Source organism: Paroedura picta, chromosome 16 (assembly GCF_049243985.1).
Source record: "Paroedura picta isolate Pp20150507F chromosome 16, Ppicta_v3.0, whole genome shotgun sequence".
Lineage (NCBI taxonomy): Eukaryota > Metazoa > Chordata > Lepidosauria > Squamata > Gekkonidae > Paroedura > Paroedura picta.
In genome coordinates, this window is record NC_135384.1 from 26,864,934 (window position 1) to 26,892,670 (window position 27,737).

Here is a 27,737-nt window from a genome sequence, read left to right on the forward strand (position 1 = left end):
GAGGATATATTTTTTAAAAAATTGCACAGCCTTCTTTCCATCCAGCCTGGAGCTTTTGCATTTCAGGACCCAGAAGGTTCCTTACCTGGTGGAGGAGGACGGTGGCTGCCAGGGGAGGTGGGACTCCCTCTCCGCAGGTCCTGGGGGAAGCCCTTCTGGGTGGAAAACAGGATTCCCCCTCTGTCTAGCTCACTGCCTGGACTGTCTGCGAACGCTGCAAGCCGAAGTCAGCTCCCACTGGGTCCTAACACCCCTCCTGCGCCAGCCAGCTCGCTCTCTCGGCCAAGGCTGCTGCTGCAGCGGTACCTGGGATGGCACCGTCACAGGCGGGCTTGTCTTTAAACTTTTGTCCCATTGCAAAGGTCAATTGGGGTGAAGAAGGGGTGGAGGAGGGGAGGTCAAAGTTTGCTGCCACCAGCCAGAGTTGGAAATCGATAGCAGAAGCTGATGCAACAGCTGTTTTTCTGCTGGGCTCATAAGCCACCCCCCCACCCCGCGACTGGTGCATGCTCACACAGCATGCCAACTCTGGGTTTGGGGAATTCCGGGATATTTGGGGAGCAGGGCCTGGATAGCCATCCGACAGAGAGGCTGATTCTGTGAAGGCTTAAGGGGGTGGCAGGTGGAAGGCTTAAGGGGGTGGGTGAGCGATCGGGTTGTGAGTGTCCTGCATCGTGCAGGGGGTTGGACTAGATGACCCAAGAGGTCCCTTCCAACTCTAGGATTCTATCAGGAGAGAACTCAGTGAAGTCTAGAAGAGTCCTTCTTAGCCGGTGGGTCTGGACCTAACAGTGAGCAGCAAAGCCTCTGAAAGAGGGTTGTAGGGCAGGCTTCTCTCTGACCCCTGCCCTTTCCCTTATGAGAACCAGTTTGGTGTAGTGGTTAGGAGTGCGGACTTCTAATCTGGCATGCCAGGTTTGATTCTGCGCTCCCCCACATGCAACCAGCTGGGTGACCTTGGGCTCAACACGGCACTGATAAAACTGTTCTAACCGGGCAGTGATGTCAGGGCTCTCTCAGCCTCCCCTCCCTCACAGGGTATCTGTTGTGGGGAGAGGAAAGGGAAGGCGACTGTAAGCCGCTTTGAGCCTCCTTCGGGTAGGGAAAAGCGGCATATAAGAACCAACTGTGCCCCAAGCCAGGAATTTGGGAGTGATTCTGGATGCCTCACTCTCCATGGAGGCCCAGGTCACTAAGGTAGCCCGGACGGCGTTTCTCCATCTACGCCAAGCTCGGCTACTAGCGCCCTACCTGCCCCCGGAACACCTGGCCACTGTGATCCATGCAACGGTTACTTCTAGATTAGACTTCTGTAACTCGCTCTACGCGGGCCTACCCTTGTCTCTAACCCGGAAGTTACAGCTGGTACAGAATGCAGCTGCACGGGTCCTCACTAAATCATCTTGGAGGTCCCATGTTCAGCCTCTGCTGAAGCAGCTGCTCTGGTTGCCAGTTTGTTTCCGGATCAGGTTCAAGGTTTTGGTATTAACCTTTAAGACTATACGCGGCTTGGGTCCTGCATACTTGAGGGACCGCCTATCTCCTTATGCCCCCCGCAGGGCACTTCGCTCTGCGGGTAAGAATCTGCTGATGATCCCAGGACCCTGGGAGGCACGCCTGGCCTCGACAAGGGCCAGGGCCTTTTCGGTCCTGGCCCCTACCTGGTGGAATGAGCTCCCTGAAGAGCTGCGGGCCCTGTCGGAGCTCTCTGAGTTCCGCAGAGCCTGCAAAACGGAGCTCTTCCGCCAGGCGTTTGTCTAAGGCCGGGTGATGGCCCGGGGCTAAGATCGGACCCCTCTCCCCGGAGGGGGGAGGCCAGTACTAGACTGACCTGGTTCCCCAGAGTGTTCCATCCTATGCCCAATTATCCTCCGTTCCTTTCTGCTCATCCAGCGGGCCTGTATGGGAATAGTTTTTTTTAATCGCCATCATTATGACTTAGTCATTGTTTTAATGGGGTTTTAATGGGGTTTTAATGGGGAATTTTTAATGGTTAATATATTGTATTTGTATTAAAATATTGTGAACCGCCGCGAGCCGGTTTCCGAGAGCGGCGGTCATACAAATCAAATAAATAATAATAATAATAATAATAATAACTCTTCTTCTTCTTCTTCTTTATTCTCCTTCGCATTTTGGAAACCAAGACCAGTGGTAGACTCCATTGACAGACAGGCTTAGAAACGGACAAATACAGATTTGTCATGAACTTCTCCCCTTTTTTGGCTAGACAAAAATAACGAGACTCAAACCTTCAAGACAAAGGAATGCCGCCCAATGAAGAAACAGCACCCTTCTTCGGAAGAAGGGTGCGGAGCTATGTGGGGGCAGAGAGTTGTATGGAGACACACCAGAGAACCCCGGATCTCTTCATCCAGTTTCCCCCAGACACCCAACTTGAATTTGTTAAGGAACATCTTACCGGTTCCTACCAAGGCCTAATGAGGTTGGGTTTAGCCACTCCCCATTTTGCTACCACCTAAAGACGAGAATAAAGCAACATTAAAAGCACAAAACAGCAGGGAGAGATTCGCCTGTTTGACGTTTACCTGTGTCTTTAGGTTTAGAGATTTAGGGATAGATATGAAGGGCAAGGAAATATGCCCTCCTCATTGATCGTTGATGAGGACAATTCATCAAGTTGTTATAGCTAGGAGTAAGAGGAATCGCCCTGAGCTGAATAGCATAGACCTGCCTTTTTCAACTGTCAGGGGTAGTCAAACTGCGGCCCTCCCGATGTCCATGGACTACAATTCCCAGGAGCATTCGCTGGCAGGGGCTCCTGGGAATTGTAGTCCATGGACATCGGGAGGGCCGCAGTTTGACTACCCCTGCTAGACTGTAGAGGAGCTCCTGAAATAATTTATCAATCTTTGAGGTGATGTCAGCTCAAGTGATGTCAGCTGACCACGTTCCCCTGCCACGCCCCCAGAAGTGACATCACTACCTGCACCCTTAGTCCTCCTTTTGCTCCCTCCGTCTTTACTACTGCTATGGCAGTTCTGCCTCATGAAGGCCAGAAAGAAGAGTAGGAGCTGAGAATACAGCCCAGACCTCCTACACACGCCGTACCACCTTGCCACTTCCAAGCTCCTCCGGACACCAGGGGTCCACGGACACCTTGGTTGGGAATCCCTGGCTTAGACTAACCTCAGGTCTTGGAAGCAGAGCAAGGTCATTAGTTCGATGGAAGACCGCCAAGGAAGTCCAATGAAGGAAGCCACCTCTGAACCTCTCTTGCCCTGAAACCCTTCCAGAGTGGCTGTACGTCAGCTCTGACTTGACGGCAGAAACAAGAAGACTTAACTACAGCATATTGTTCATTTCTTAGAATGCTTAATGGTTTGAATTAATTGCCTATGAATACAGCTCCTTGGAGGAAGGGCAGGATACAAAGGTACTAAATAAATAACGATGCGTAATCCGGTAAATGAATTATGAGAAAGTTGCGCTGGGTAAGATTTAGGGATGTTAATAACAGGGCTCATAGCAATCAGCTCGCTCTGAAAACTCCAATGCCCGGTAGATAGCAGAAGGAGGAGAAGATGCCGCTTTTCTCTGCCAGAAGGAGTTTCAGAGAGGCTTACAATCACTTGGGCCCGGACCGCAAATGGCCTTAAAGGTCAAAAAACGAAACCTTGAACCGGATTCGGAATTCAAAGGTTGAAAAAGTTGGTTCAGTGCTAGTGCGTGGCATGGCGTCCACGGTCACCACGTTGAGGATCCTTGCTCTAAATGCCACAACGTGGTCTTCTGGGTCTAGGGTAGTGGTGGCCTAGCAAGCCACAACCCATTTCAATCTCCAAATCCTTTTCATCGCTTCATTGCCAGGGAAGAACTTGCAGCCTCTCTCTCATTAGAAACCGCTGATGAGTCTGATCTCGGGTGGACATGGGAACCGGCTGAGAGATCAAAGCAGGCTGACCTGATTCAGAACCCAATTAAGGCCCTCAAACTTAAAGAGAGATCTCGTTTTATTCCTTGTCTCTAAGGACAAACAACTAATGCATGGGTGTGGGGGGGGGCGTAACGCAAGAACAGCTCCTGTTCCGACAGCAGCTAGTCACATCAGGGAAAAGATTTGGAGTTTGTAGTTTCAATTAGAAGGTTCACTTGAATCTGGAGAAAGCATATAAACCTCTTCAAGCCTGAAGGCCTACCCTGCAAGGTCTTGTGTCTTCCAAAATTGTTAAAGTATTTTTTGGTTATTTGGAGGAGGGGGGGACAAACCAAGCCACCATGGCAAAAAGCACAGCTTGAGAAATTAGTAAATTAGCTTTCTCCTCCCCAGATATTCCCACCTGCAAGCTTGGCATATTGGGGGGGGGGGAGAGATGCGGGTGGAGAGAAACAACGTGACATGGAGGTTGACAACTCTCTCAGTACAAGACCTCATGGGCATTCAGTGGAAGCAATGAGCAGTATAGAATCATAGAATCATAGAATCATACAGTTGGAAGGCACCGCATGGATCATCTAGTCCAACCCCCTGCACTATGCAGGACACTCACATCAGTAGGTTTAGAATAGGTCAAAGGAAGTCCTTCCCCCCCAAAGAGCAACTAATAGGAAACGGTGGAGACTACAAGCACACACACCCTCAAGAGGGGGCTGGAAAAACATCTGGAGCAGAGGTCCATGAGTGGTGCTTAGCCCCAAGGTCTAGATGGAATACTCAGGCTGGGGCAACGATGTTCTCTATTATTCGTGCTTGGAGGGCCACAGTGATTCTGGAGTTCTGGCTCCACTGGTGGACCTCCTAGTAGCACCTGGGTTTTAGCCACTGTGTAACAGAGCATGGGACTGGATGGGCCATTGGCCTGATCCAGCATGTCTTCTCTTAAGTCTTCCTGGGCAGAGCCACCTGGGGACCTGCCTAAAAAACACTTGGCAAGCTCCAGAAAAGGTGTTGGAAAGGGCTATGTTGCCCTTGGGTTACCATATTGGGGACCTATAACCTATTCCAAGGACTGGAAGCCTTACTGAAATAACTCCCAAAGCAACCTGGCCAAGTGAAAGAAGCTGCTTCTCCCCCACCCCCACCCCCACCCCCAATAGCACCAAGGGAAAAATTTAAAAGCTAAGACTTAAGGCAGGGGTGGCCAACATGTGGCCCTCCAGATTCCATGAACTACAATTCCCATGAGCCCCTGGTGCTCATGGGAATTGTAGTCCATGGACATCTGGAGAGCCACACTTCGGCCACCCCTGACTTATGGGTACAGATGTATAATGTGCCTGTAATCCCAGCCTAGTGCTTCGTCCCTCACCTACAGTGATCTCTCCTTGTGCAGTGCATGTCATGGCGGATTTTGTTACTCCACGAATCTCCCCACCCCTCGCCATATCCCAGCTCAGAAAACTGGGGAGAGTTTCTTCAGCCTGCAGAATGCTCACGCAAACACCCACCTGGCCCCAGCAGCCACTAGGTGCCCATGTATTTGAGAGCTGTCTGGTTCTCAAGGTCTCAGCAGCCAGCAAAGAATGATTTAAAATCCAGCTGCCCATCTGCTCCCTCTATCCTTCCCACAACCTGCGTTCCATTAGCTGCAGACGCTCTGGGCCTTTAACTCTTTGAAAGCTGGTTCAAAGAGAAGCGAGCACCGAGCCTGCCTGCAGCTTCGGGAAGCCAAAACCTAAGAATGGATCACGAAGAGCTGGAGGAGCACAGGAGGCCAGGGCAAAAGCCACCAAGAACCCTGTTTTCTTAGTGGGATGGTTTCTTTTCACACTCTTGTCAAGAGTTTTCTAGAACTCAGGGCTGTGGCAGAAAACAAGTGCTGACCGCCGGGGCTGCAGATGAGCCGGTTCATGCAGTTCTGCTACGGGCAGAGGGACGTGTCGGTCTGCCCTAGCGTGCCAGAATGATGCTTTCCGGGGTGCTCTTGCGCCCTGCACACAACGCTTAGCCTTTCATAAGAAGGGGCTGAGCACAAGGGAATCCGAGGGTGGTGCAGCTGAAACGGAGACCTTGAGAGGCTGATTAGCATCATGCCTCTAACTACGAGTATAATGCAGCAGAGCAGCTGGAGGAGGAGGAGGAGGCGGTTCAAGTTTTACCCTCAAGGTTTTGTGCACGTCTCACGCTCTCATAATCACCCAACCCCTCTGGCCCTCCGGAGTAGCGGGGAATGAACCAGAGCTCGCGCAAAGATCTGAAACCAGGCCAGGGCGACCCAATGAATAAAAGCATGGCTTCTGAGTTGCCACAGAGCAGATGTGGAGGGACAAATTGCGGAAAGAAAAAAAAAATAACCCTGAACAAGCATAGGAATTATAAATGTAACATATAGATCCAGTTGGGCAGCTGTGTATGTTGGCAGCAACAGAACAAAGTTTAAAGTCCAGCGGCACCTTTAACCAACCAAGTTTAAGCGTTCCTGAGCATGCCCGTGGAAGCTTATGCCCAGAATTAAACTTTGTTAGTTTCAGCAGTGCCACACAAAAACTTGAATTTAATACATTAAGTATATTTAAGCCGTCCCAAGAACTTAAAAGGCGATTTCAGCTTCCTGCTGTTTGCTGAATTTTCCAGCTATTTTCCCCACCGCGTTTACAAAAGTATGTAAGCCAGTCATGAGGACTAGAAGCATACCTGATTTGCCAAACAAAACCGCCCGTTCTGAATATCTGCGGTTACAGGGGCATGATGGAAGTACCGGAGGGAGCAAATGCAAGAAACGGCTGCTTAAAAGAGAAATTGTGTCTTTGTTCACAAAAAAGCTACTGGGGAAAACATTGGCAGAATCCAGAACTCAGGGATAAGGGAACTGGGACCCCTGCCCTGTCCTCCAGGAAAGCTTGTCTGTTTTATACAAAGAGACCCTATACAAAGTCCCTCTCATTCAGTTCTGACTCAATAGCAGCCGGTGTTCAGGGCCTCAGGCCGAGACAGACATTTCGCTAACACCTGCCTCGGATCCTTCAACTGCAAGTTGCCAAGGGTTAAATGCCTCGTGCCTCCGAACCAGGGCTTCCCCCCTCTAAGCCTTAACTCGCCTGCCAACCAAAGATGAAGATATGAGCCGCCAAACTCAATGACACACGCGGACCAATAAGTTAGGGGACTATTTTAATCTATGCACTCAAAAAAGAGAGGGGAAATTAATATCCCAGTGGCTAAAACATCTGTATGTACATTTGACTGATGGTGGAGGGGGAAATAGAGAGTCCAGAATGTTGTCCTTCATTGATTTGGAAGGAACACCTCAAAGGAAGAACACGCATAACAATTCATGTGCAAACTGGGTCATTCCGCTAGGAAAAAAAAAAAAAAAGCATTTGCAAAGACACGAACAGAACGCAGGTTCTGACTCAGAAATCCACCCCGCACGTCCTTGTTAAATTCATGCTAAATATGTCAGACGAAGCCGGCGGACGCTTTGCGAGAACCAACTCAGAAGCGAGCCGGCGCTTGGCCCCCCCCCCCCCCCCAGGCCTAACCTAGTCTCTGTGTCACAGCTGCACCCACAATTCACAAATGTTAAAGATGCGCAGAGCCTGCAGGTCTGTGTGTGCGTCTCTCTCCCCACCCACCCACCCCTTCCGCCCACTACGCCCCGTTCCAGCTCCCAAGACGCTAAGCTTTAGCAAGACTGACATCTGCTTCACCGAAACAATCCAACTTCAAAGAACCCGGGAGAGACGAGGCTGACTTCTGAGTTCTTCCTGCGACGTTCAGGGTTTTTGTTTCTGCACAGACGGCCCTTCCTTTGCTGACACCCGGTGTCCTCTTTCTTCTCTGATGCTTCAGAGACACACGTGCAACGCATACAGCCAGAAACGGCGCACACAATTCCAACGCAGATGGGAGGGGTGGCTCGGCGAAGAAAAGGATGTCGGAACGGGAGGGAGGGGGGAGGAATTCCTCTGACATTCAGGAGACCAGGAAAGCAAGGGGAGACGTTCTGCTGACATTTAGAAGTTTGCATCCTGAGCGTTAAGAGACTCGTGTCCCCAAGGGAGGGAGTCACTCAACAGTCAAAAACATTTTGAAAATAAAAACAGGGCATCTTTACAACAAGACGCACCGAGATTGTTAAAAGATTCCTCAGTGTTGAGAGGCATCTGCTAACGGATGCGATTCAGCCGAGGTTGATTCTAAGGGGAATAGCCTGGGAATAAGCCATGCCGTGCCGGAGACCCTCTGCACAAAGAGAGCGCCGGACGTGACCCTTTAAAGCCCCCCAGCCAAGATGCTTCCAACCAACACGCCGTCTTTGAGGGCGTGCTCTACATCCTTTTCTTCTATTTTCAGGAAAACCTGGAAAGAAGAAGAAAAGTTGCGTTACTCAATTGAACTGCTGACAATCCAGCACTGCCGAAAGGCACAACCCTACAAGGGGAAGGGTGGGAATCTTGTTCACAAGGGAGACTGCTATCGCTAGACCAATGTTTTCACTGTTGAGAAACTCCTGAAACATTCTTCAGGCTTCAAGAAACCCCCCAAAATGACACAATTGTGCAGGATATGATTGAGAAGCATGGCTGGGGACATGTCCACCTGGGCCACCTCCACACCCCCTCCAGGCCTATCACTGGCCATGTCTCCCGATAAATGTTTAACACATTTTTAAAAGTCTATTAAAATCAAGCAACTTCCACACATCCGGGAAACCCTCCCTGAGCCATCAAGAAACCCCAGAACCAAGAGACAGGCTCTTGTCAATTACCCGGTAACAAAAGAAACTACACAACTACGGCGAAAACATTTCCTAAAACTCCTGCTGTCCATTTTCTGGTCAACGGGAAAGGCGAAGGGAAGAGTAGCCCGCGCAAGCGACGTTCCAGGGTGGACAATGGTGGACCCAGGACAGACTGACCCTTGGGCACTCTAGTTTGCCCTGCAGCCACGCACACCAGGGGGGAGGAAAGCCAAGGTGGGTAAGTTCTCCTGACAGCTCTTCTGGAGCTCCTGCGCCATCACCCCCAAACGTTTCCCTACAAACAGAGCAGCAATCGACACCATAGCAGAGAACTTAGGCTATAAGACAAGGGTAGTCAAACTGTGGCCCTCCAGATGTCCATGGACTACAATTCCCATGAGCCCCTGCCAGCATTCGCTGGAATTGTAGTCCATGGACATCTGGAGGTCCACAGTTTGACTACCCCTGCTATAAGAGATTTTGGTCTGAATGTGCCTAGCCTACCTACCAGTATTGTTGTGAGGATAAATTGGAGGAGGGCAACACAGATGATGAGGGGGTTGGAACCTCTTCCCTAGGAGGAAAGGCTGAAGAGTCAGGAACTTTTCCGTTTAGAGAAGAGACGATGGGGGGGGGGGGGCACAAGAGAGGTTTCTGAAATAATGCATGGGATGGAGAACTTTCCCCCGATGCTAGAATCTGAATGCATCCAATAAAGCTGATGGCCAGTAGGCTGAGGATGGACAAAAGGAAATAATACGTAACACAAAGAGCGATTAAAATGTGGATTTCGCTGCCGGAGAATGTAGGGATGGTCACAGGAACAAGCAGCTTTAGAAGGGGGCTAAGATGAAGGATTCCTGAAGGATGTCCATGAGTGGCTATTGGCCATGGTGACTGCTGAGGAGAACCTCCACATTCAGAGGCACTCATCCTCTGAATCCCAGAACCAAGAAGCAACATCAGGGGAAGGCCTCGGCCTCTATGCCCTGTGGTTGGCCATCCAGAAGAAATGGCCGGCCACTGTGTGAAAGACAGGTAGCTGGGCTAAAGGTACCCTTGCTGGTCTGATCCATCAGGGCTTATGAAGAGACGGGAATGTAAATTTGTTCTGGGTCCCCCCGCTGGGGAGAATAGAGGGATCTAACCATCGACACAGATCCATCCATGCTACAAAGCTGCTGAAATCAATACAGCCCCCCCAAAGGAGCATACAGTCCTGGTCTACGGCCAGGAATGATACCCAACCAATCATACGGAGATACTGAATCGGTAGACTGGTCCTTCTAGCTTAGCACCACCTACTCTGACCACCAATGGTGCTTCTAGGGTGCAGAAGATCTGCTGGAGATGCCCGATACTGAAGTAGGATCCTTATGCATGGAAACCAGATGTTTTAGATCAGGATCCCTTTCCCAGCGTTTCAGGGATCTTGGCTGCCCCTGCCCTCTCCGTAGCCCCATGGATAACAAAGAGTACACCTACCTTGGTCATCCGAACGTCTTTAGCCTTCTTCAGACCCAGAATGCCCCTGGCCTCCAGGAGCGATGACAGGGAGAGGCATTCTGATTGTCCGAGAGCTCCCACTTGCTGCTTCCGGCAAACCTTGCTGTACGCTTCGTGTAGCTGGAAGAGCCATTCATGAAAACGAGAGCTATCAGGCTCCTGGACATGCATTCTTGTATGCGTCTCTTGCAAATATGTAAGGGAGCTTGCTCTCCCTGGTTTAGTCTGAGTGCCATGAAGCTAGCTAGATCCTGCAACTCAATATATGGCTCAAGAGACTCATTCCAAAGAGACTACTGAAAAGCCAAGCGAGATGGCTATGCTACACTGCTGGCCCCTTCCTTTGACTTTGGGAAGCCCCAAAACAGCTCCAGCAGCTAACCTCTCACAGGGTGAAGAACCTTGTGCTATCCGTTTCTATGCAAGGAACTTAAACAAAAAATCTTCACAGCCAACAGACTCTCCAGTGGCCAACCAGAAGCCTTACTGGGGAAAAGTCACACCTGGGGCCCACCCATTTTCTACAAATATTTGGCAGACTTCAGGAAAAGCTGACAAGCACCACATTGGGGGCCTCTTATCTAACTCCGTTGGACAGCCTCGCCCCACAGGCTGTTTTAGTTGTGGCTCGCTCTATTTGCAAAGCAGGAGATTTAGCGTCATGCGCTACTTTGTGGAGGACACTGGAATGGAACAGCTCTTCCTGTATTCTGCTATGAGTCACTGCTCCCTTCTTCAGGCCACTGAGAATCTGAAGCAGCATGCGAAGCATTGGCTCACGTAAACTCATATCCTGCCACAGGTTGTGTTAAGTCTTTAAGGCAGCCTTTCTCTGCACTTTTTACCTTTGAGGAATCCCTGAAACCTTCTTCAGGCTTCAAGAAAACCTCAGGAGCAGCGCAATCATGCAGAATACGGTTGGGAAGCATTGGCTGTGGACACCCCCCCCCCTCCAGGCCCATCATTGGCCACTGGTCAACAGGACCATTTACCACTGGGAAACCCCTGAAACATTCTCCAGGCTTCCAGAAACCCCAGAAGTGGCACAAAGGTGCAGAATATGGTTGGGAAGCAGAGCTGTGGACACGCCCACCTGGAGGGCCCTTCCCACCCTCTCCGAGCCCATCCTTGGACATTGGGGGGGGGGGGTCAACATGGCCATATCACCAGATGAAGTTTAACAAATTTTAAAAATATACCAAAAATTAACTAACTCCCACCCACTCAGGAAACCCTTCCAGGGCCATCAAGTAACCCCCAGGTCTCACGAAACCCTGGTTGAGAAAGCCTGATTTAAGGTATGAGCGGACTCTTGCTCTTCTCCTAAAGGTGAACACAGTGACACATCTTGATCTGTTGGATGTCTTAATGTGGCCAGATGGTGTCGTTTCCTGTATTTTGTAATCCACCGTGGGACTCCTTGGGCAAGAGTGCTATAAGTGTCTGAACAAACAATAAGACATACTAATCTTTGCGTTCTGGAGCTAGAGACCTACCTTCCCTAGGGTCACCTCCTTTGCTCTCTGTTGCTTAGCCAGCAGCAGGAGAGAGCACACCAATATCTTCTGCTGCAACGGGAAGGAGTTGGCCTCTGCGCAGCCATCTCTAGCCGCCATCCGGTCTCCGTACACATCAGAGATCACCTGGGATACGTGGAGCAGCCCCACCCGTTTGGGCACAGGCGAATCCAGAGCTGGTTTTGAAGAGGATTTGCCTGAGGATGAAGTCAGGGGGAGGGAGAGGAGAGGACTACGATTAGCTGGACAGGAAGGACCACGGCACAGTCCAAACCTCTGCTGTGCAACTGATCGAGAAGCACCAGGAAATTCTTGTAACATGGAGTCTAAAGATGACACAACACAGGACTCCATGCATGCACTGATCAAACCCAAATCAGATTATTTAGAGAGTTCTTACGATGGCTTTCCATGAACAGCTATGTTTGGGCTTGGTGCCTATTAGAGAGCAGCATAAGTAGCAGGCAATTCTCAAGGGAACAGGCATTCTGAAGCACGGTGCCACTACTGATCAAGTCCTGTCTCCAACTGCCTCTGTGGGCAGGGGCGCAGGGAGCAGGGCTTCAGAGGTAGAGGGTAAGTGGCAGGCTGCATAATATGGGAGGAGGCGGTCCCCTCAGACACCCTGGCCACCTAGGGCTTCCAAGGTAAGAACACTTTGAATTCTGCCTGGAAACAAATGGGCAGCCAATACCGATACTGGAGAACCGCACCACATGCCTTCCGATTACACGCAAGCCTATTAAAACGCAGATCTTTGTCCTCTCATTCTCAGAGTCGGGATTTGTCTGCTACTGCCGTGGAGCTACCAAGCTACATTCTCCAGCCCGCAAGCGGAGGGGGAAAGGCGACCTTGCAGCTCTGCTAATGCGTTCAGTGAAGTTTGCTGAATGTGTACGCGGCCTCTAGGCCGCACCAGTTTACAGCTCATAGCCTGGCTACAGAAAACAGACGCGGCCTGCCTGCAGCTCCCGGCATGTTGCCGCTTCACACCTGCGTTTACACGGCTTGAATCACGCTTCGAGCCAAGAAGCGGAGAGGGAAGACGGGCAAGCAAGGAGAAGCTCTGCTTCCGGAACGCCGGAGAACACATTTTGCACCAGCCCTCTGCATAAACATTTCTCCTCCCTGGCTGAAGCTCAAGCAAGCCCCTGGAAAGAAGGGCTACTCGTCAGAGGAAAGCTTAATGAAACCGGACAGCAGAGACTTTCAGGAGAGGCCTGGGTAGGGATGAGGGTGGGGGGAGAGACTACTTACAGTCAGACAGTGGTCGAAGGATGGTTTGGCTCTTCACATCAGACTCCACAATCTCAATGGCCCTCCTATGGGTGAAATTAAGATTTAATTATTTATATTTAGAATCCCGCTTTCCTCTCCTGGGCTCAAGGGGAATTAAACCGAGCGAGCTGATACAATCGACAGGATGGCGTATTCATTCAACGAAGGATACAATAGGGCAGGCTTCCTCGACTTTTTAACTGTTGAGAAACCCCTGAAACATTCGTCAGGTTTTGAAAAACCCCAGGAGCAGCGCAATCGTGCAGAATAGGGTGGGGAAGCAAAGCTGTGGACACGCCCACCCACCCGGGGCCCCTCCCCTTCCCACCCCCTCCAGGCCCATCACTTGGCCATTTTGACCATATATCAGCATTCTCAATTTTTTTACCACTGAGAAACCCCGGAAACATTCTTCAGGCTTTGAGAAACACCAAAAGTGGTATGATCGTGCAGAATTTGGTTGGGAAACATCTGTGGACACGCCCACCTAGGGCCCCTCCCCTCCCCAGACCCTCCGTTGGGCATTTTGGGGGGGCTCGACATAACCACATAGGGTCATATTGCCCGATAAATGCTTGGAAAATTTATAAAATTAATTAACTCCCCCCCATTCGGGAAACCCACAGGGTTTCACAAAACACTGGTTGAGAGAGCCTGCAACAGGGTTAGGGCCACAGACGCCATCAGAAGCCTAAGAACAGGACAGAAGCCGAACTGAAGTCTTCGCGCGACACATCGAATGACACAAAAATTGCACAGTAGGAATCTAGTTTCAGTAAGCCAAGCACAGCAGTGCAGACCACAGTCCCTAATCGCATATCCGAGTTACTTAGTGAATTGTTTCAGACAGTGTCAGTCCACTGCCTGTGTAGAAAAGCTCGCTTGGATATTTCAGTTTGGCATTGTTTGCCTGTTTGGCAACGAAGACGGCACCTGTACAGGGCAGTTGGGGATTTTGCCCCTTTGCAGGGTGGACCCGCAGAAGTCCCCTGTTCGGATCAGCACTGCATTTCTAGCTTCTGCCATAACACAAGGACCACCCTTCACTTCTGCTCCAAATATGGACCACTCGGGCTGGTAAACAGACCCAACCTGGCACACCTGCAGCTGCCCTCTTGGCACTCCTTATCTGCTGGTGGCTTTTGGTGCCAGATCAATGAAAAGGCAGTGCCAGATAGCATCATCAAACATCATCAAGCATCAAAGAGACGTGTCTCAAAAGGAGCTACGGCAGCCCCTTAAAGCAGCCGCTCAGAATATCATGCCAAGTGCATTTCAAGCAGCATTATGGATGGAATATTTTGCATTGGGTTGAGTTTTTTCAACACTCTAAAGCAGGCACTCCCAACTTTTCTCCTTCTCCTAAACTACTAGAACTCAAGGGCATCCTAGGCAACCAATGGGCAGTAGGTTCAGGACAGACCAAAGGACATACTAGTTTACACAGAGTCCTTAAAATGCGGAATTCGCTGCCAGAGGAGGTAGCGATGGCCACAAAAGCCCTCTATACTCTGTTGCTGGCCCTCTAGAAAAACCGGTTGGCCCCTGTGGGAGACAGGATGCTGGACTAGACGGACCTTCTGGATTGATCCAGCAGGGCTCTTCTGAAATTCTTATTATTATGGAGTGCGCTTGTTTCTCCTCTTCTCACGGAGACCTAGATGCTCTAAAACAGTGCTGGGAACGACCCAAGGGGGAGAAACCGTGCAAACCTGTTCGACACTTGCAGAGGAAGGAGACCTGGGGTGACATGCAAGGCCCATTAACGGAAGCTCATTACTATCTCGTCTCTTAATGAGACTAACGCTCTATTTGTCGTTGTGGAAGCAGCGCCCGAGGCAGCCTGCCGACCCAAAGCCTCCGAGCCAGGCGCTGCCTAATTTGGGCACCCTGCAGGTGGTCAGCGGCAAGGCTAAATCTCTCATTTAAGCTGACAGTCGTGCAACGGCCACGACAAAATTTAAGCGATTGAGCCAAACGGCCTTTTTAAAAATGGCTGGAGCAAAAACTGCGTTAACAGCTGGACTTTGGGGAAGCAAAGAACCCCAAAAGTTGGCTTTGAAACGGGGTAGGATGGTTTTAAAGATACCGGTGTGATTCTATTCTACTGGGAAAATGTTCTCTCACACTCGACCCACCCACCCCCGTCTCTTCTGGGACATGGCCCAAATCACAGACCGGTTACTAGCGTTGAGTAGAGGGTGACCCTCCATGAAACTGCTCTTTTTTTTTTTGTCCGTGTTCAAGGTCTGACCTACTTAATTTCCACCCGCGTTTCTTTCGAGTTGAAAGCACAAAGTCGCTAAATAGTCAAAGCAAATGTTTAAAAAATCAGTTAAAGGCCAAGAGGAGGAGAATGGCTGTGCTCCTCTGCCCAACAGCTTCGGGGGTTCCTGCTCCGTGTTTTCTGAGCTCCTCAAGCAGATTCCGACTGGGCCTAATTTGTCTGAAGGCGCTTGCTTTGCTGCCGCAGCGGTTTAAAAGGCCAGCAAGCATGCCGATGTCTAGGAGCCCTGCGCTTAGGGAAGTGAATATTTCCCCAGGTCTGCTTAGGAAGCTGTTCAACCCATGCTGGAAAGGCAGAAGTCTCCATGTAAGAGTCACAGAAAGGCCTGAAGCTGTTCGGGAGGGATGAGGAACCAATTTCCCGTGTGCAGTTTTGAAGCTGGAACCTGCCTATGAAGAAGAGACTTCCTTATTGGGCTTCTAGGCAGAACCAGCGTCAAGATTCAAACCGCAGTCATTTACTGCTTTTTTCTCAAATAGCTTCTGGTTCTTCGAGATACTCTTCCTGCAGGGGACTCTCTTTGCGTATTACCTCTCTGGAATCAGGAATTTGTGACAGGGATTGAAGGAAGTTGCGTTGCTGCCTCTGGAATGATGCTACACAGAAGCAGGCGGCGTTTCAACTGGAAATGTTCACATACTCCATAACTACCTTGCTACTCGTTGCGAAAACGATGTTGACTTCCAAAGATTTGTTAGCAGGGGGAAAAAGTCCAAAGGAAACCAGGCTCTTAAGGCTTTGCAGACACCCCGAGATCTGGGTGGTGCAAGAAGATATGTGTGTATTGATCTCTCTGTTTATAGGATTAGAACTGTCTGGGTTGAACGGAAAGGGGAAATGTAGCTTTAGGTGACCTCACAGTTTACCTTCTTTGCAGAATTACGTAACTTTCTGCAGATGAGGTGGATAACCCAGCTCCTGAGGTTTCACGTTTGGGGTTTGTTTTGCCTCAGATCTGTATTTCTCCTATTTTAAAGATTATCCAGGATCGCTATGGGCCAAAGGTTATAGGTTTTTGGGGTTTTTTTAACTATGCTTTTCCAGCATTTTCCTTCGAGCAATTCTCCCACGGATACATGCAAACAGTTTTGCGCCTGACTTTTACAGCCTATGACCACGTCCATAAAAGGCACTGAAAACACAACGAAATTCAGCTTGCAAAGAGAAAGTTATTAGAAGAACCCCATAAACAGAGATGACTAAGCGACTTAATTATAAACATCCAACTTGATAAGCATTATAACTTTCCCCCGGACAAAACGTAAGATCAGACTTTGACAGGCTCTTCCAGAAGGGGAATTCTATTGTCAGCTTGTCCATGCGTAATATTTTATATTGAAAAAGAGCCCTGTCGGATTAGACCAACAGAACCGCATCCTGCCTCACGCAATGGCCAACCAGTTCCATAGAGGCCGAGGCCTTCCCCTGATGTTAGAATCATAGAGTTGGAAGGGGCCATACAGGCCATCTAGTCCAACCCCCTGCTCAACGCAGGATCATAGAATCCTAGAATCATAGAGTTGGAAGGGGCCACACAGGCCATCTAGTCCAACCCCCTGCTCAACGCAAGATCAGCCCAAAGCATTCTAAAGCATCCAAGAAAAGTGTGTCTCCAACCTTTGCTTGAAGACTGCCAGTGAGGGGGAGCTCACCACCTCCTTAGACAGCCTATTCCACTGCTGAACGACTCTGACTGTGAAAATTGTTTTCCTGATATCTAGCCTATATCGTTGTACTTGAAGTTTAAACCCATTACTGCGTGTCCTCTCCTCTGCAGCCAGCAGAAACAGCATCCTGCCCTCCTCCAAGTGACAACCTTTCAAATATTTAAAGAGGGCTATCATGTCCCCTCTCAACCTCCTTTTCTCCAGGCTGAACATTCCCAAGTCCCTCAACCTATCTTCATAGTTACCTCCTGGCTCTGGGATTCAGAGGATTCGTGCCTCTGAATGTAGATCTTTCCTCCGTGAATCTATCCAATTCCCTTTTCAAGCCAGTAATTCCTGTGACCATCAGTTCCACTTCCTAATCACTCCATGCAAAGTAGCAATTCCTTTTGTCTGTCCTGAACTTACTGCCCATCAGCTTCACTGGATGCCCTTTCACCACAGACAAATTCACCGATATTGGGCGTTCCACTATTCTACAGCATAATCTACTGGATGGGAATTAGGAAGCAAGCCCTGCAGTGTTAAGGGGCTCTCTTTCAGGTAACTGTACTCAAAAATGCAGCCTTACTCCAGTCACCAACAGGTCTTTTTGGACAGCAGCAAGTAAAATCCAGCCTGACGTTACCGGAAAGTGATAGACCACAGTGTTCTTCCTGCTGTCAGGGGGGCAACTTCAATTTCCAGAGTGTACTTAAAGAGAGAAAACCCAAAAAGTGTTTCTGCTTGGCTTGCAAGGCAAGCGCAGGTAAAGGTGGGCCGGGTTGCAAACGTCCAAGGGAGGTCAAGGAAGGCGGAAAACCCAACTGTTGTAAACTAACTTGCAAGGGAAAAGAAAACACTTCCCAGGCCCATAAAGAAGCCTGCTTGAGAGCCATTAATGGGGGCCTTTTGCAATCCAAATGTAATTAACCAATCTATAATCGCAGCAGGGAGGGAACAATCCCTCTCACCCTTCCTAGGTAATGGGGTGTGAATGTTTTCAGACATTAACACAGCCAGGAGGCAGTAGCAGCAGTGCCCTCCCTCCCCACGAAGACGTCCCCCCCCCCTGCAGGGGGCCCAAACGCAATAATGAAGCTTTAAATCACATCCCACGCATGCTGTAATTAGCTCAGATTTTACAAAGCGTGATATATTCGTCACCTGCAGATGTCCAGCGCTTTGCGAGCGTCCCCGGAGACGGCCGAGACTTTCCGAGCACAGAACTGGATGGCGGCTCGGTCCAGGACCTGCTCCCCTGTCACCTAAGGGCCAAGAACAGGGAGGTCACAAGAGAAATGGGAGGGGGGGGGAGCTCTTTTTGCCAGCTCTAAAGAGAAGCTACCAGCAGACGAAAGAACCTTCCCCCTAGGCTATAATTAACAGTAGAACCATTTAAAAATGAATAAAAATAAAAACACCGTTTATCTTATCTCTTCTTTCAATGGTAATCAAACAACCAAAACGGACTCCAGATCTGTACTGTTTTCATCAATGTGGCATATTCATCAGCGGTTGTTTCCTCCTATTACTGTTTTATGAGCATAAAGTCATCAAGTGGCATAGAGCTCCTTGCACCCGCTCTCTCCAAAGGATGACCCTGCTAGAATCTCACAACCCCATCTGCTGCTCAGGAGAGAAAGAACCAGGCAGTGACTGCAGTCAAAGGTGTTTAGCGAGCAACCAAGCTGAAAGGTGACAAGACAATGCCAGTGGTACAGAATTCTCTGCACGTAATGATGCTTCCTGTTCCATACAGCAGGGGTAGTCAAACCTGTGGTCCTCCAGATGTCCATGGACTACAATTCCCATGAGCCCCTGCCAGCAAACGCTGGCAGGGGCTCATGGGAATTGTAGTCCATGGACATATGGAGGACCACAGGTTGACTACCCCTGCCATCCAGGACCTTTCAGCATCCTGGAAAGGTCAGATTAACAATTACAGATTTATTTTGGGGTAATGGGGGGGTCCAGGGTTGTCCCCACACCCACCAAGCAGGTGGGGGCCAAGGGGGTTCCGGCCCAGCTGAGATCTGATTGGGTGGGCAGATTAACATTTCAGCGATGTTCTTTCTTTGAGTCCTCTTTCCCAGTGTTATTTTCCAGCCCAGAACGTACCGGCTTCAAGCGTTCCTCGAGGATGGAGGCAAGCTGATCTTTGCTGTAGGGGGGGAAGTTGAGCAGCTGGGGGCAGCACTTGGGGCGGGCCTGCAAGCGGGGCAGGATCCGATCGGTGAGATCCAGAGCGTTGGCGATCCCTGGTGAGAGAGGAGAGGCACACTTTGGCATCCAACCATCCTCTTTCAGAAAGCTCGCTGCAAAACTGACAAGATACTCCCAATAAGGCCGGAGAGCACACCCTTTGAGAAATCTGTCCTTTGCAGCCTGAATCTCTGGCCATTTCCCTACTTTCGACGCCTCCGATACATACCGATGAGAACGAGCCGGGAATTGGGGAGGGAAGGCCACTCGAACACCGTGTAGAGCACATCTTGCCCCCTGCTGTCCAGCTGATCCATCTCATCCAGCACAATCAAACTGCAAAGGGGAGATCAGAACACATGCACATCAGCCCTGCTAAGGCTGCAGGGAACCTGTGACGATTTTTTACATCGGGCTGGGGAGAAAGAGGAAGCGAGCTGTGACGTCTTTCCAGCCACCATCTAAGCACCCAAAACACCCAAGAAATACAAATAGTGGCTCAGCACAGAACTGAAATTCTACGTCGCCTTGCCAGGTAGTTTGACGTGACTGGAAAAGCAACTGGAAAAGAGTTGCAGCGGTTCATCCCAAAAGGAACCGGCAAACCTTTGCACAGGTGGCCTCTTTGGAAATTGTAGCCTACGGCTATCTGGAGAGCCACTTTGGCCAGCCCTGCCCTAAATGCTGGTTACCAGCCCAATAAGCATTAATAATGTATCCCAAACATTTGGATGAGCTGGGCCATCCTGCCCGCGGTGACCAGCGGGGGGAAAGATACAATCCAGGCCTTTCAAGATAAGAGCTGCTAACAAGCATGAGAGAGACGGCAGTTCTTGTCGAATGGCTCCCCTGCAACCGTTCTCCCAAAAGTCTCAGGGCAACGAGGCACCAAAGATGGAGTCCCGCAGGCCATATGCCCTGCCTTGCTGTCTTGCAGCTTCTCTCAACTTGCAAGCAAAGAGAGACAGGAGCCACAGGGCCCGGCAGCAGGGCCCTCCCCAAAGCCCCACCATCAACACGATCACCACCCCCTTGGTCTGCTCTCAGCCACCCTTTGCTGAAATCTGGCTTGCTCAAAGCTCTTCCCCGCCAGGGGCTTCTACTCACACCATGGGGCTGCTCTTGGCCGTCAGCCGCTTCTCCAGCTTCCTGATGATGTCGTTCCGGGCTGCTTTGTCTGCTCCTGCCTGGCCCAGGTGTTCGGCGACGGCAGGGAAAACCGCCTGGGAGCTCCGCAAGGCCATGCAGTTCAGGACGACGATCTTGCTCCCAGCAAGCTCCTTCTGTGGCCGAGACAAAAGGGAGAGATGCAGAGTGAGACTTCTGCAGGGAAGGGCAAAGTCGGTGAACTGACAGGGTTGGGCCAGCTCTAAGCAGAAGGGTTTGTTCCTAGGGTCCCCCTTCCAAATGTGTGCTGTCTGCTCTAACTTCATCTTGGCTTAAATTTGCCTTGACAGATATTTTAGGAGCTCACAAGGCCGTGCTTTGGAGCAGCGAAGCAAAATTAAATGCTGGGGACTCCTTTAAGATCAACAAAGTTTTATTCTGGGCATAAGCTTCCCGCTGCAAACCCAAGTCCCCACCTAAATCGACCCATGTGATTTCACCAGCAAGGAGAAGTCTTCCTGAGTGCAAAATCTAATTACCATCAAGCGGCCAGTGAGTTGATTACTTCTGATACAGTCTCCTAAGCCTACCAGCCTGCTCCAGGCACAGGGGAAGCCAGCCCCCTGCCAGCCCCTCTGTCCACTCTGCCTAGAGGCAACCACCTTCTGTTACATTTCTGGGAACCTCCCACCTCTCCTAACTCACTTAGAAAACCCAGATGTCAATGGACTACAATTCCCATGAGCCAAGTGCTGGCAGAGGCGTAATTTCTCCAAATCTCCCAAACTAAACTATGCAGATAAAAACAGAACAGGCCTGCACTCAAGTCCCGACCTCGGTGTTACCTTCAAGTCCTGCAGGGCCCTGTTGAGGCAGGCAGTCTTCCCTGTGCCGGGGGCTCCAGAGATATAGAGGCTGCCGGGCTTCTCTCCACAGACACACTCCTTGAGGAACTGATGCAGGAAGCCCATCTCCTTCTCCCTTGCGGACAGCTGGTCAGGGACAGCCGTGTGCAGGAGGCTCTTGGCTTGCTGGTAACAGGTGCCTTCGGAAACGAACACAGCAAGTAACGTGAGATTTAAGCCGGAAAGTTTCACGGACGCAAAGAAGAAGGCAATTAAATATCAGCACACAACCTGCAGGATTGACTTCCACCAGAGTTAATTGACAAAACTTGAAGTGACGGCAGAAAAGGAATATTAACATTTGCTCTTTGCCTCCTCTTTTCACAATCCAGTTTAAGTTTATGTGCTGCCTCTCAGAGTGGCCAAGGCAAACACAATCTAAATATAATAAAATCAGCAAACTCCAACACGTTCATGGTCCCCGGCCCCAGAGAATTCACTTGGACTCAACCAGAGCTGGGGCCTTTTTGGCCCTGGCTCCAGCCAGGTGGAATGAGCCAACAGCAGAGATCTGGCCCCTTTTGGAGCTATCAAAGTTTCAAAGGGCCTGCAAAACAGCTCTTTTCAACTTGATGATATCAAAATGGGCCCCCTTTACCTCTCCCGCCCCACCCCCCCATCTGAGTCCTGGGAATACAATCTTATCTTTGAACTATTTCGACCCCAGGCCTTTTGGGAGATAACCACGAAGTGTTTTCTAACTAGGAAATCTTATGCCAACTGTTTTTAATAATTTTAAACTTGTCTATGGTCTTAGCTGATGTTAGCTGCCCCAAGACTTGTGCCAGAGAGGGGCAGCCTAAAAATCTAAACTAATAAATAATTTTACAAATCATCCGATCAGTTAAAAACATCTGGACAAATGCTAAAACCAATCCCAAAAGAGTCCAACAATCATGCCCAACCCACCGATATGTGGCTCCCCCTCCCTTTTAAATTTAAATCAAGACTACACAACAATACAGTAAACTGACAGAAATATCTGAAATAACATTCCATTGACATCTTTGAACTCCACTTAATTGCCTCGATCAACTCTTGGAAGAAAGGCTTGCCAAGCACTTTATGACTGAGAGAGAACGTTCCATCATTTTAAAATGTCAAATTCAGTACCCATTTTTATGCAACTTCTATCAAAATATTTTATGCTTCTGTCAAGCTGCTGCTGAAAACAGATCGCTCGGCTAGACAGACCCTGGCCCAATAAAGCCAAGTGAGAATCCCTTTGGTGCTTTTTTCTACCATGTTAATAGTGCTACCTGGTGCTTTGAATATTACCACCAGCTGTTTAATGGGTGAACCACGAAGCCATTAGATATGTGTAAGAAAGGGAAAATTAGGTACAATGGTCATAATATTTTGACTGCTATTTGGTCCAAGATGAAATGGCACAATTTCATTCATTCATTCATTCATTCATTCATTCATTCATTCATTCATTCATTCATTCATTCATTCATTCATTCATTCATTCACTCTACTTTGTCTTCAAGTCAGATTCTTGGAATGGGAACTGAACACATTCTCTGAAAGATCCAAAAGTGACAACTGAAGCATCTTGTTTGGAAGCGATTAGCCAAGCCAGGAAGCAGCTTAAAATCAAAGGCCACTTGGAAGGAACAGAATCCGGCCATTAGACAGGGGCAACCTTTTTAGCCTACCTTCTTGCTTAAAGAGACGAGTGCCCACCAGCTCCTTTTTAGGGCGCCCTCGCAGAGGAGTCTTGGGGGTCTCCTGGCACCTACGGCGGGGAGAGGGGGCCAAATCTCCACTCTTTGTTGGGGTCTTGGTGGCTGATTGTTCGCTGAAGAGCAAACGTCGTCCCTTGGGAGAAGCAGGCGACAAGCTGTTCTCTTTCTTACTCTGCTTAGTGGGAGAGCACGACACGACCTGGGTCACATTGCAGAGGTTGTCATCTCCTGTGGAAAGCAAAGCGTTTAGAAGACTGCAATGAGAGGAAACGCGGGTTAACGAAAGTCAAGAATCCAGGAACCCTCAAAAGGCTGGCTGCTTTACAGTCTACACAAAATGCATTCCTTTGCAACCCACTGTCTCACTGGGGTTCTGGGCGGAATACGCAGAATCAAGCAAAACAGCATGACAGTGTGAATCATAGAGTTGGACTGGACCTCCTGGGTCACCCTAATCCAACCCCCTGCACTATGCAGGACTCACATCTCTATCACTCTTCCACTGTAACCTGCCACCCTCTTAAGCCTCTCCGTCAGATGGCCATCCAGCCTCTGTTTAAACAGGACTTAGAATGTCCAAAACTTAAAGATGCAAAGGAGTATCCGACACAATATGGTCAACAATACTGAGAATGTAATTCCAAAGTTAGAACACACTGCAGTAAGAGCAGAACAATACTTAAAAAGATACTACATCGTAAAGACGGCCGCAGTCTGAGAAGATTGATTTCTGTAGGGTTGTTTTTCAGTTTTTAAAAACCAGCCTTCATCACTGACAATCATTTGATCGTTTTGAAAGAGTACGATCAGCATTCACTGAATGTTCTTTCCTTCTTTACCTTGCATCATACATTCACAAGGGGAACAGTTCTTTTAAATTACCAACTTGAGAAACAGTGAAGCAAGTACTCTCACTTTAACTTAATTATAGGAATGGCCCGGTGATGTCACATCCAGGAAGTGCGCCTGGGTGATGTCACTTCTGGTGACATGTGACTTCCGGGGGAGTGGCAGGAAGATGCGGCCTCCTGATACTACTTCAGGCGGTTCTTAAAGCTATTTCAGGGGTTTCTCAACAGAAAAAAAGACAGCGAAAAGCTTCTCTAGGTTGATCGTGTATTGAGCAGGGGGTCAGAGTAGACGGCCTGTCCGACCCCTTCCAACTCCATGATTCTATCATGAAAGTTATTTCTCTGCTCCCAGAACCTGGAGAAAATCCTCCCTCGCCACCATTGCTTAACAAAGCTCTGTTATAGTCGCGTAACACTGTGCTGTGCCACTTGAGGAGGAAGAGGACAACACCTCACCTAAGCGCTTGCGAGGGCTGAGGGGCAAGACTGTTTTCTGGGAGGAACATGGTGAAGCAGCTGGCCGTGGTGGGTCCCGTTTTGGAGTTCTCTGATTCTCTTGTGGTTTATGCGGTGTTCTGATGGATTTCCGCTTCGGAAAGTTGATGGTGTCCTGGCTTTGGCATTGGGACTGAGACCTGGTACTCCGCATCATAGAATCCAGTTCCTAAACAAGCAGTCAGAAAATTAGTGGAGAGATTAAGGGGACCAGGATCACAATTCATCTATAGCAGGGGTAGTCAACCTGGGGTCCTCCAGATGTTCATGGACTACAATTGGGAATTGTAGTCCATGAACACCTGGAAGGACCACAGGTTGACTACCCCTGACCTACTACTACTACTACTGCCCTGCCTTCCACTCATACCTTGTTTGTACGTCAGTAACAGAGTGAGACCAAGATGAGTAGCCGTCTGTTGCAGTAGAAAGGAGAAAGAGTCCGGCGGGCCCTTATATCTACCTAAATTACTTTCACCCAAGGGATTATATTTTAGATATTGTGCCCCTCTCTCTCTTTCCTTTTCGTGATAGGATGTGGCACTGGGAAATTAGCTTTTTGAATTTGAATTTTAAATGTTTATGTTTAGCAACTTTTAAATTTGAATCATACAGCTGGAGGGCACCTCCAGGGTCATCTAGTCCAACCCCCTGAACAATGCAGGAAGCTCACACTTTCCATTGTTTGTATATTTTGATATGGTGCAATCTGGCGAGAGCCACTGGGGAAGCTAGAAATATAATACCAAAATAATAATAATAAATAATAAAGACGAACAAAATTTGTGCCAGGGCAGGAGACTGAATGAGTCACTACTTGCCTCTTCAGATACTGCTGCAGCCTGAGTCCATTTGTCCTTGTATCATGGAGAACAGTGATTTCAGATGCCAAATGACAATAGCAGGCGTGACTGGATTAGGTGTGGTATGCAGAGGGGCAATAGGCATGGAGAAATCAGCATTGGTGATGAGACAAGAAACCTAGGCCTCGATTCAGCTCAGTTGCCTTGAGCTTCATTATTCAGCAGTATCTCTTTCTACTCTCCCTTTGTAAGAGAATCACAATCTGAAGAAATGAGCAGTGCCTCACAGACCCTCATACCCTACCACCAGTTTTGTTGAGTCTTTAAACTGGGAGTGAGAATCTGTGTTCATGTAGAACATTTTTTCCCCTCCTCACTCAGCACACAATGCTTTTGGCTTCACTGTTGAATCAGGGGCAAGGGATCCCAACAGACTTTTTCTACTTCCATCTAGCAATTTACTTCCAACTAAGCCCTGCCCACCCGTAGATGAATTAGCAATCCAGCCAAGCACAAACTTTTTAGCTCACAACGCCTTTACACTGGCTCCTTTCTGCATGTGCCAAGCATTGCCATATTTATGCAATATAAGAGTCACAGCCTCTCAATGTGCCTGTGAATGTCTGCGTGAACAGCAAGGGAAGCTTACACAACGGGCAGCAAGCAAACCAATAATAAAGTCTGCCTGTCTACAAATGGCTTGGCCACCATTTTGCTCCTTTGACTTGAGAAGGCCAAATTGACAAATACAGGATTGAGTTACAGGCGTTGCAGAATGAACCAATTCATCCACTGCCCTGAGCTCCTACAGCAGGCTTTCTCACTGAGGGTTTGGTGAAACCCTGGGACTTCTTGACAGCCCTGGAAGTTTCTTGAACGGGTGGGAGTTAGTTGACTTCCTATATATGTAATTTGCTAAACATTTACCAGGTGATATGATCGTACTGCATGTTAATTAAAAGCCTTTAAAGACTGTTATCCATACAATCGAACACTTGTACGCCAACATGATGTTGTGGCTAAGAACTGAGGCTTCCAATATGGCCACCCGGGTTGGATTCCCTGTCCCTCCTCTACATGCAGCCAGCTGGGCAACCTTGGGCTTGCCACACAACAGTTCTGTCAGAGCTCTCTCAGCCCCACCCAACTCCCAGGGTGTCTGTTGTGGGGAGAGGAAAGGAAGGCAACTGTAAGCCACTTTCAGACTGCCTCAGCCAGTGAAAAGCAGGATATAAACCAACTATTCTTTTCCTGGTTATCCGCCCAGGGCCAACCAGGAAGAGCGGGTGATATTAAAAGTGACTACCATTACTATCCTCCTCCTTGGTCTTCCTCTCCTGTTCTACCTGCATAACAACCATGTGAGGTAGGCCAGTCTGGGAGTGGGGCGGACACCCAGCGAGCTTCCTCAGTGCGAAGTGGGATTCGAACCCGGGGCTCCCGGGGACCCTCAAACATAGACGTCCCCCCCCCCCCCCCGGCAGAAGCGCCGCAGAGCACGCCCAACCCTCCTACCTGCGCCGGTTCCCGCGCTGTCTGAACTGCGGCACTCCAACGCCGACCGCGCGAGCACCTCCGCTCTGCCCATTGGCTCCCGTGCGCTCCGACGAGCCAATCCCTGACTCCGCTCTCTCCGGCGCGCCCATTGGCTTTCCGCTTTGTCTTCCACCCAATGCCTGCCTCGGCCTTCTTTGGCCCCGCCCACAACTCGCCACAGTCTCCTTAACCAAACCAGGCGCCCGCGCGCTAAACTCTCAGGCCCCGCCCATTGCTTCCCGCCCGCGCCTCTCTTCCTTCGAGCCAATCAGCGTGGCGTGCCTCCCCGTCCTTCGCCAGGGTCACGGGATTGATCTTCAGCCAATGGGGTCTTTAGTACGGCTTGACCCCGCCCAGGTGGAAGAGTTTCGTTTTCTTTTCCGGAAGCGTTCAAGAAGCAAAAACACGTGCTGCTAGGGATGCCAACCTCCAGGTTAGAACTGGGGATTCCTGAGCATTATAGACGACAGTTCCACTGGAGAAAATGGAGGATGGACTCCACAGCATCATACTCGGACTGTGGTCCCCTCCTCGCCCCAAATTCCCCCAATACCGGATCCACTCCCAAAGCCTCCAGGTATTTCCCCGAGTTGGCAACCCTACGTAATGCCCGCTTAAAGCTAGCCTGCACGGAATTGGCCGATTTCAGCAAGCTTGTTCAATCATTCTGCATAAAATTGCACGCAAGTTCTGTCATTTTGTTTGGTCTTGACAAAATGTATATGGAATCTCCACTGTTTATTGATAGCCAAAAACGTATGCAGCTTTTTAAAACAACCTAAATGTAACACAATCAAATCTGGGCTGGGAGATTTAAAAAAAGAGAAAAAAAATCAGGGTCTAAGGAAAATGCCTTAAGGTCATAGCCGAATACTGGTGGCATAGCTGTGGCTTTCTAGATGTCCATGGACTACAACTCCCATGAGTCCCTGCCAGCTGCTGGAAATTGTAGTCCATGGACATCTGGAAAGTCAGTTTGGCCACCCCTGCAGTAGAACAATGAGTGACTCTAGTGACAGTGATACCAACTTTGTACTAATTCAGTAAGTTGTACAAATGTTACTCCTCAGCATTTAAAGGCTGAAATTCACAGACATTGTTCAGAATGGGCTTTGTTATGGAACGATCATGATTTCTGGCGAACGGGGTTTTTTAAAATTTCTTTTTCCTTTTCTTAATATTCTTCTAAAGTGTCAACCACTTGCACAAATAAGGCAGGCTCTGTCCACTTCCTATCGACAAGACACACGCAAACTGAATCAATT

The 27,737-nt window shown here is 49.4% G+C and overlaps 2 protein-coding genes across 2 annotated transcripts in view; both read right to left on the bottom strand.

The window, feature by feature from the left end:
• The window catches only part of RARA (retinoic acid receptor alpha), a 162,726-nt gene extending 162,468 nt beyond the window's left edge, over positions 1-258 (bottom strand). The window contains exon 1 of the mRNA XM_077313706.1: positions 86-258. The gene's annotated coding sequence lies outside the window, so the exon portion shown is untranslated. The remainder of the gene's footprint in view (positions 1-85) is intronic.
• Positions 259-7,548: 7,290 nt separating this feature from the next.
• On the bottom strand, positions 7,549-26,548 carry CDC6 (cell division cycle 6). The gene is made up of 12 exons (XM_077314963.1): positions 26,452-26,548; positions 24,095-24,302; positions 22,758-23,015; positions 21,037-21,236; positions 20,192-20,367; positions 19,314-19,420; positions 19,001-19,140; positions 18,047-18,147; positions 12,926-12,990; positions 11,648-11,865; positions 10,131-10,271; positions 7,549-8,263 (listed from the first exon to the last, which is right to left on the bottom strand). The coding sequence occupies exons 2-12, from the start codon at positions 24,288-24,290 to the stop codon at positions 8,177-8,179; spliced, it is 1,689 nt and encodes a 562-aa protein (XP_077171078.1). The 5' UTR covers positions 24,291-24,302; positions 26,452-26,548; the 3' UTR covers positions 7,549-8,176.
• Between the last annotated feature and the right edge of the window lie 1,189 nt (positions 26,549-27,737).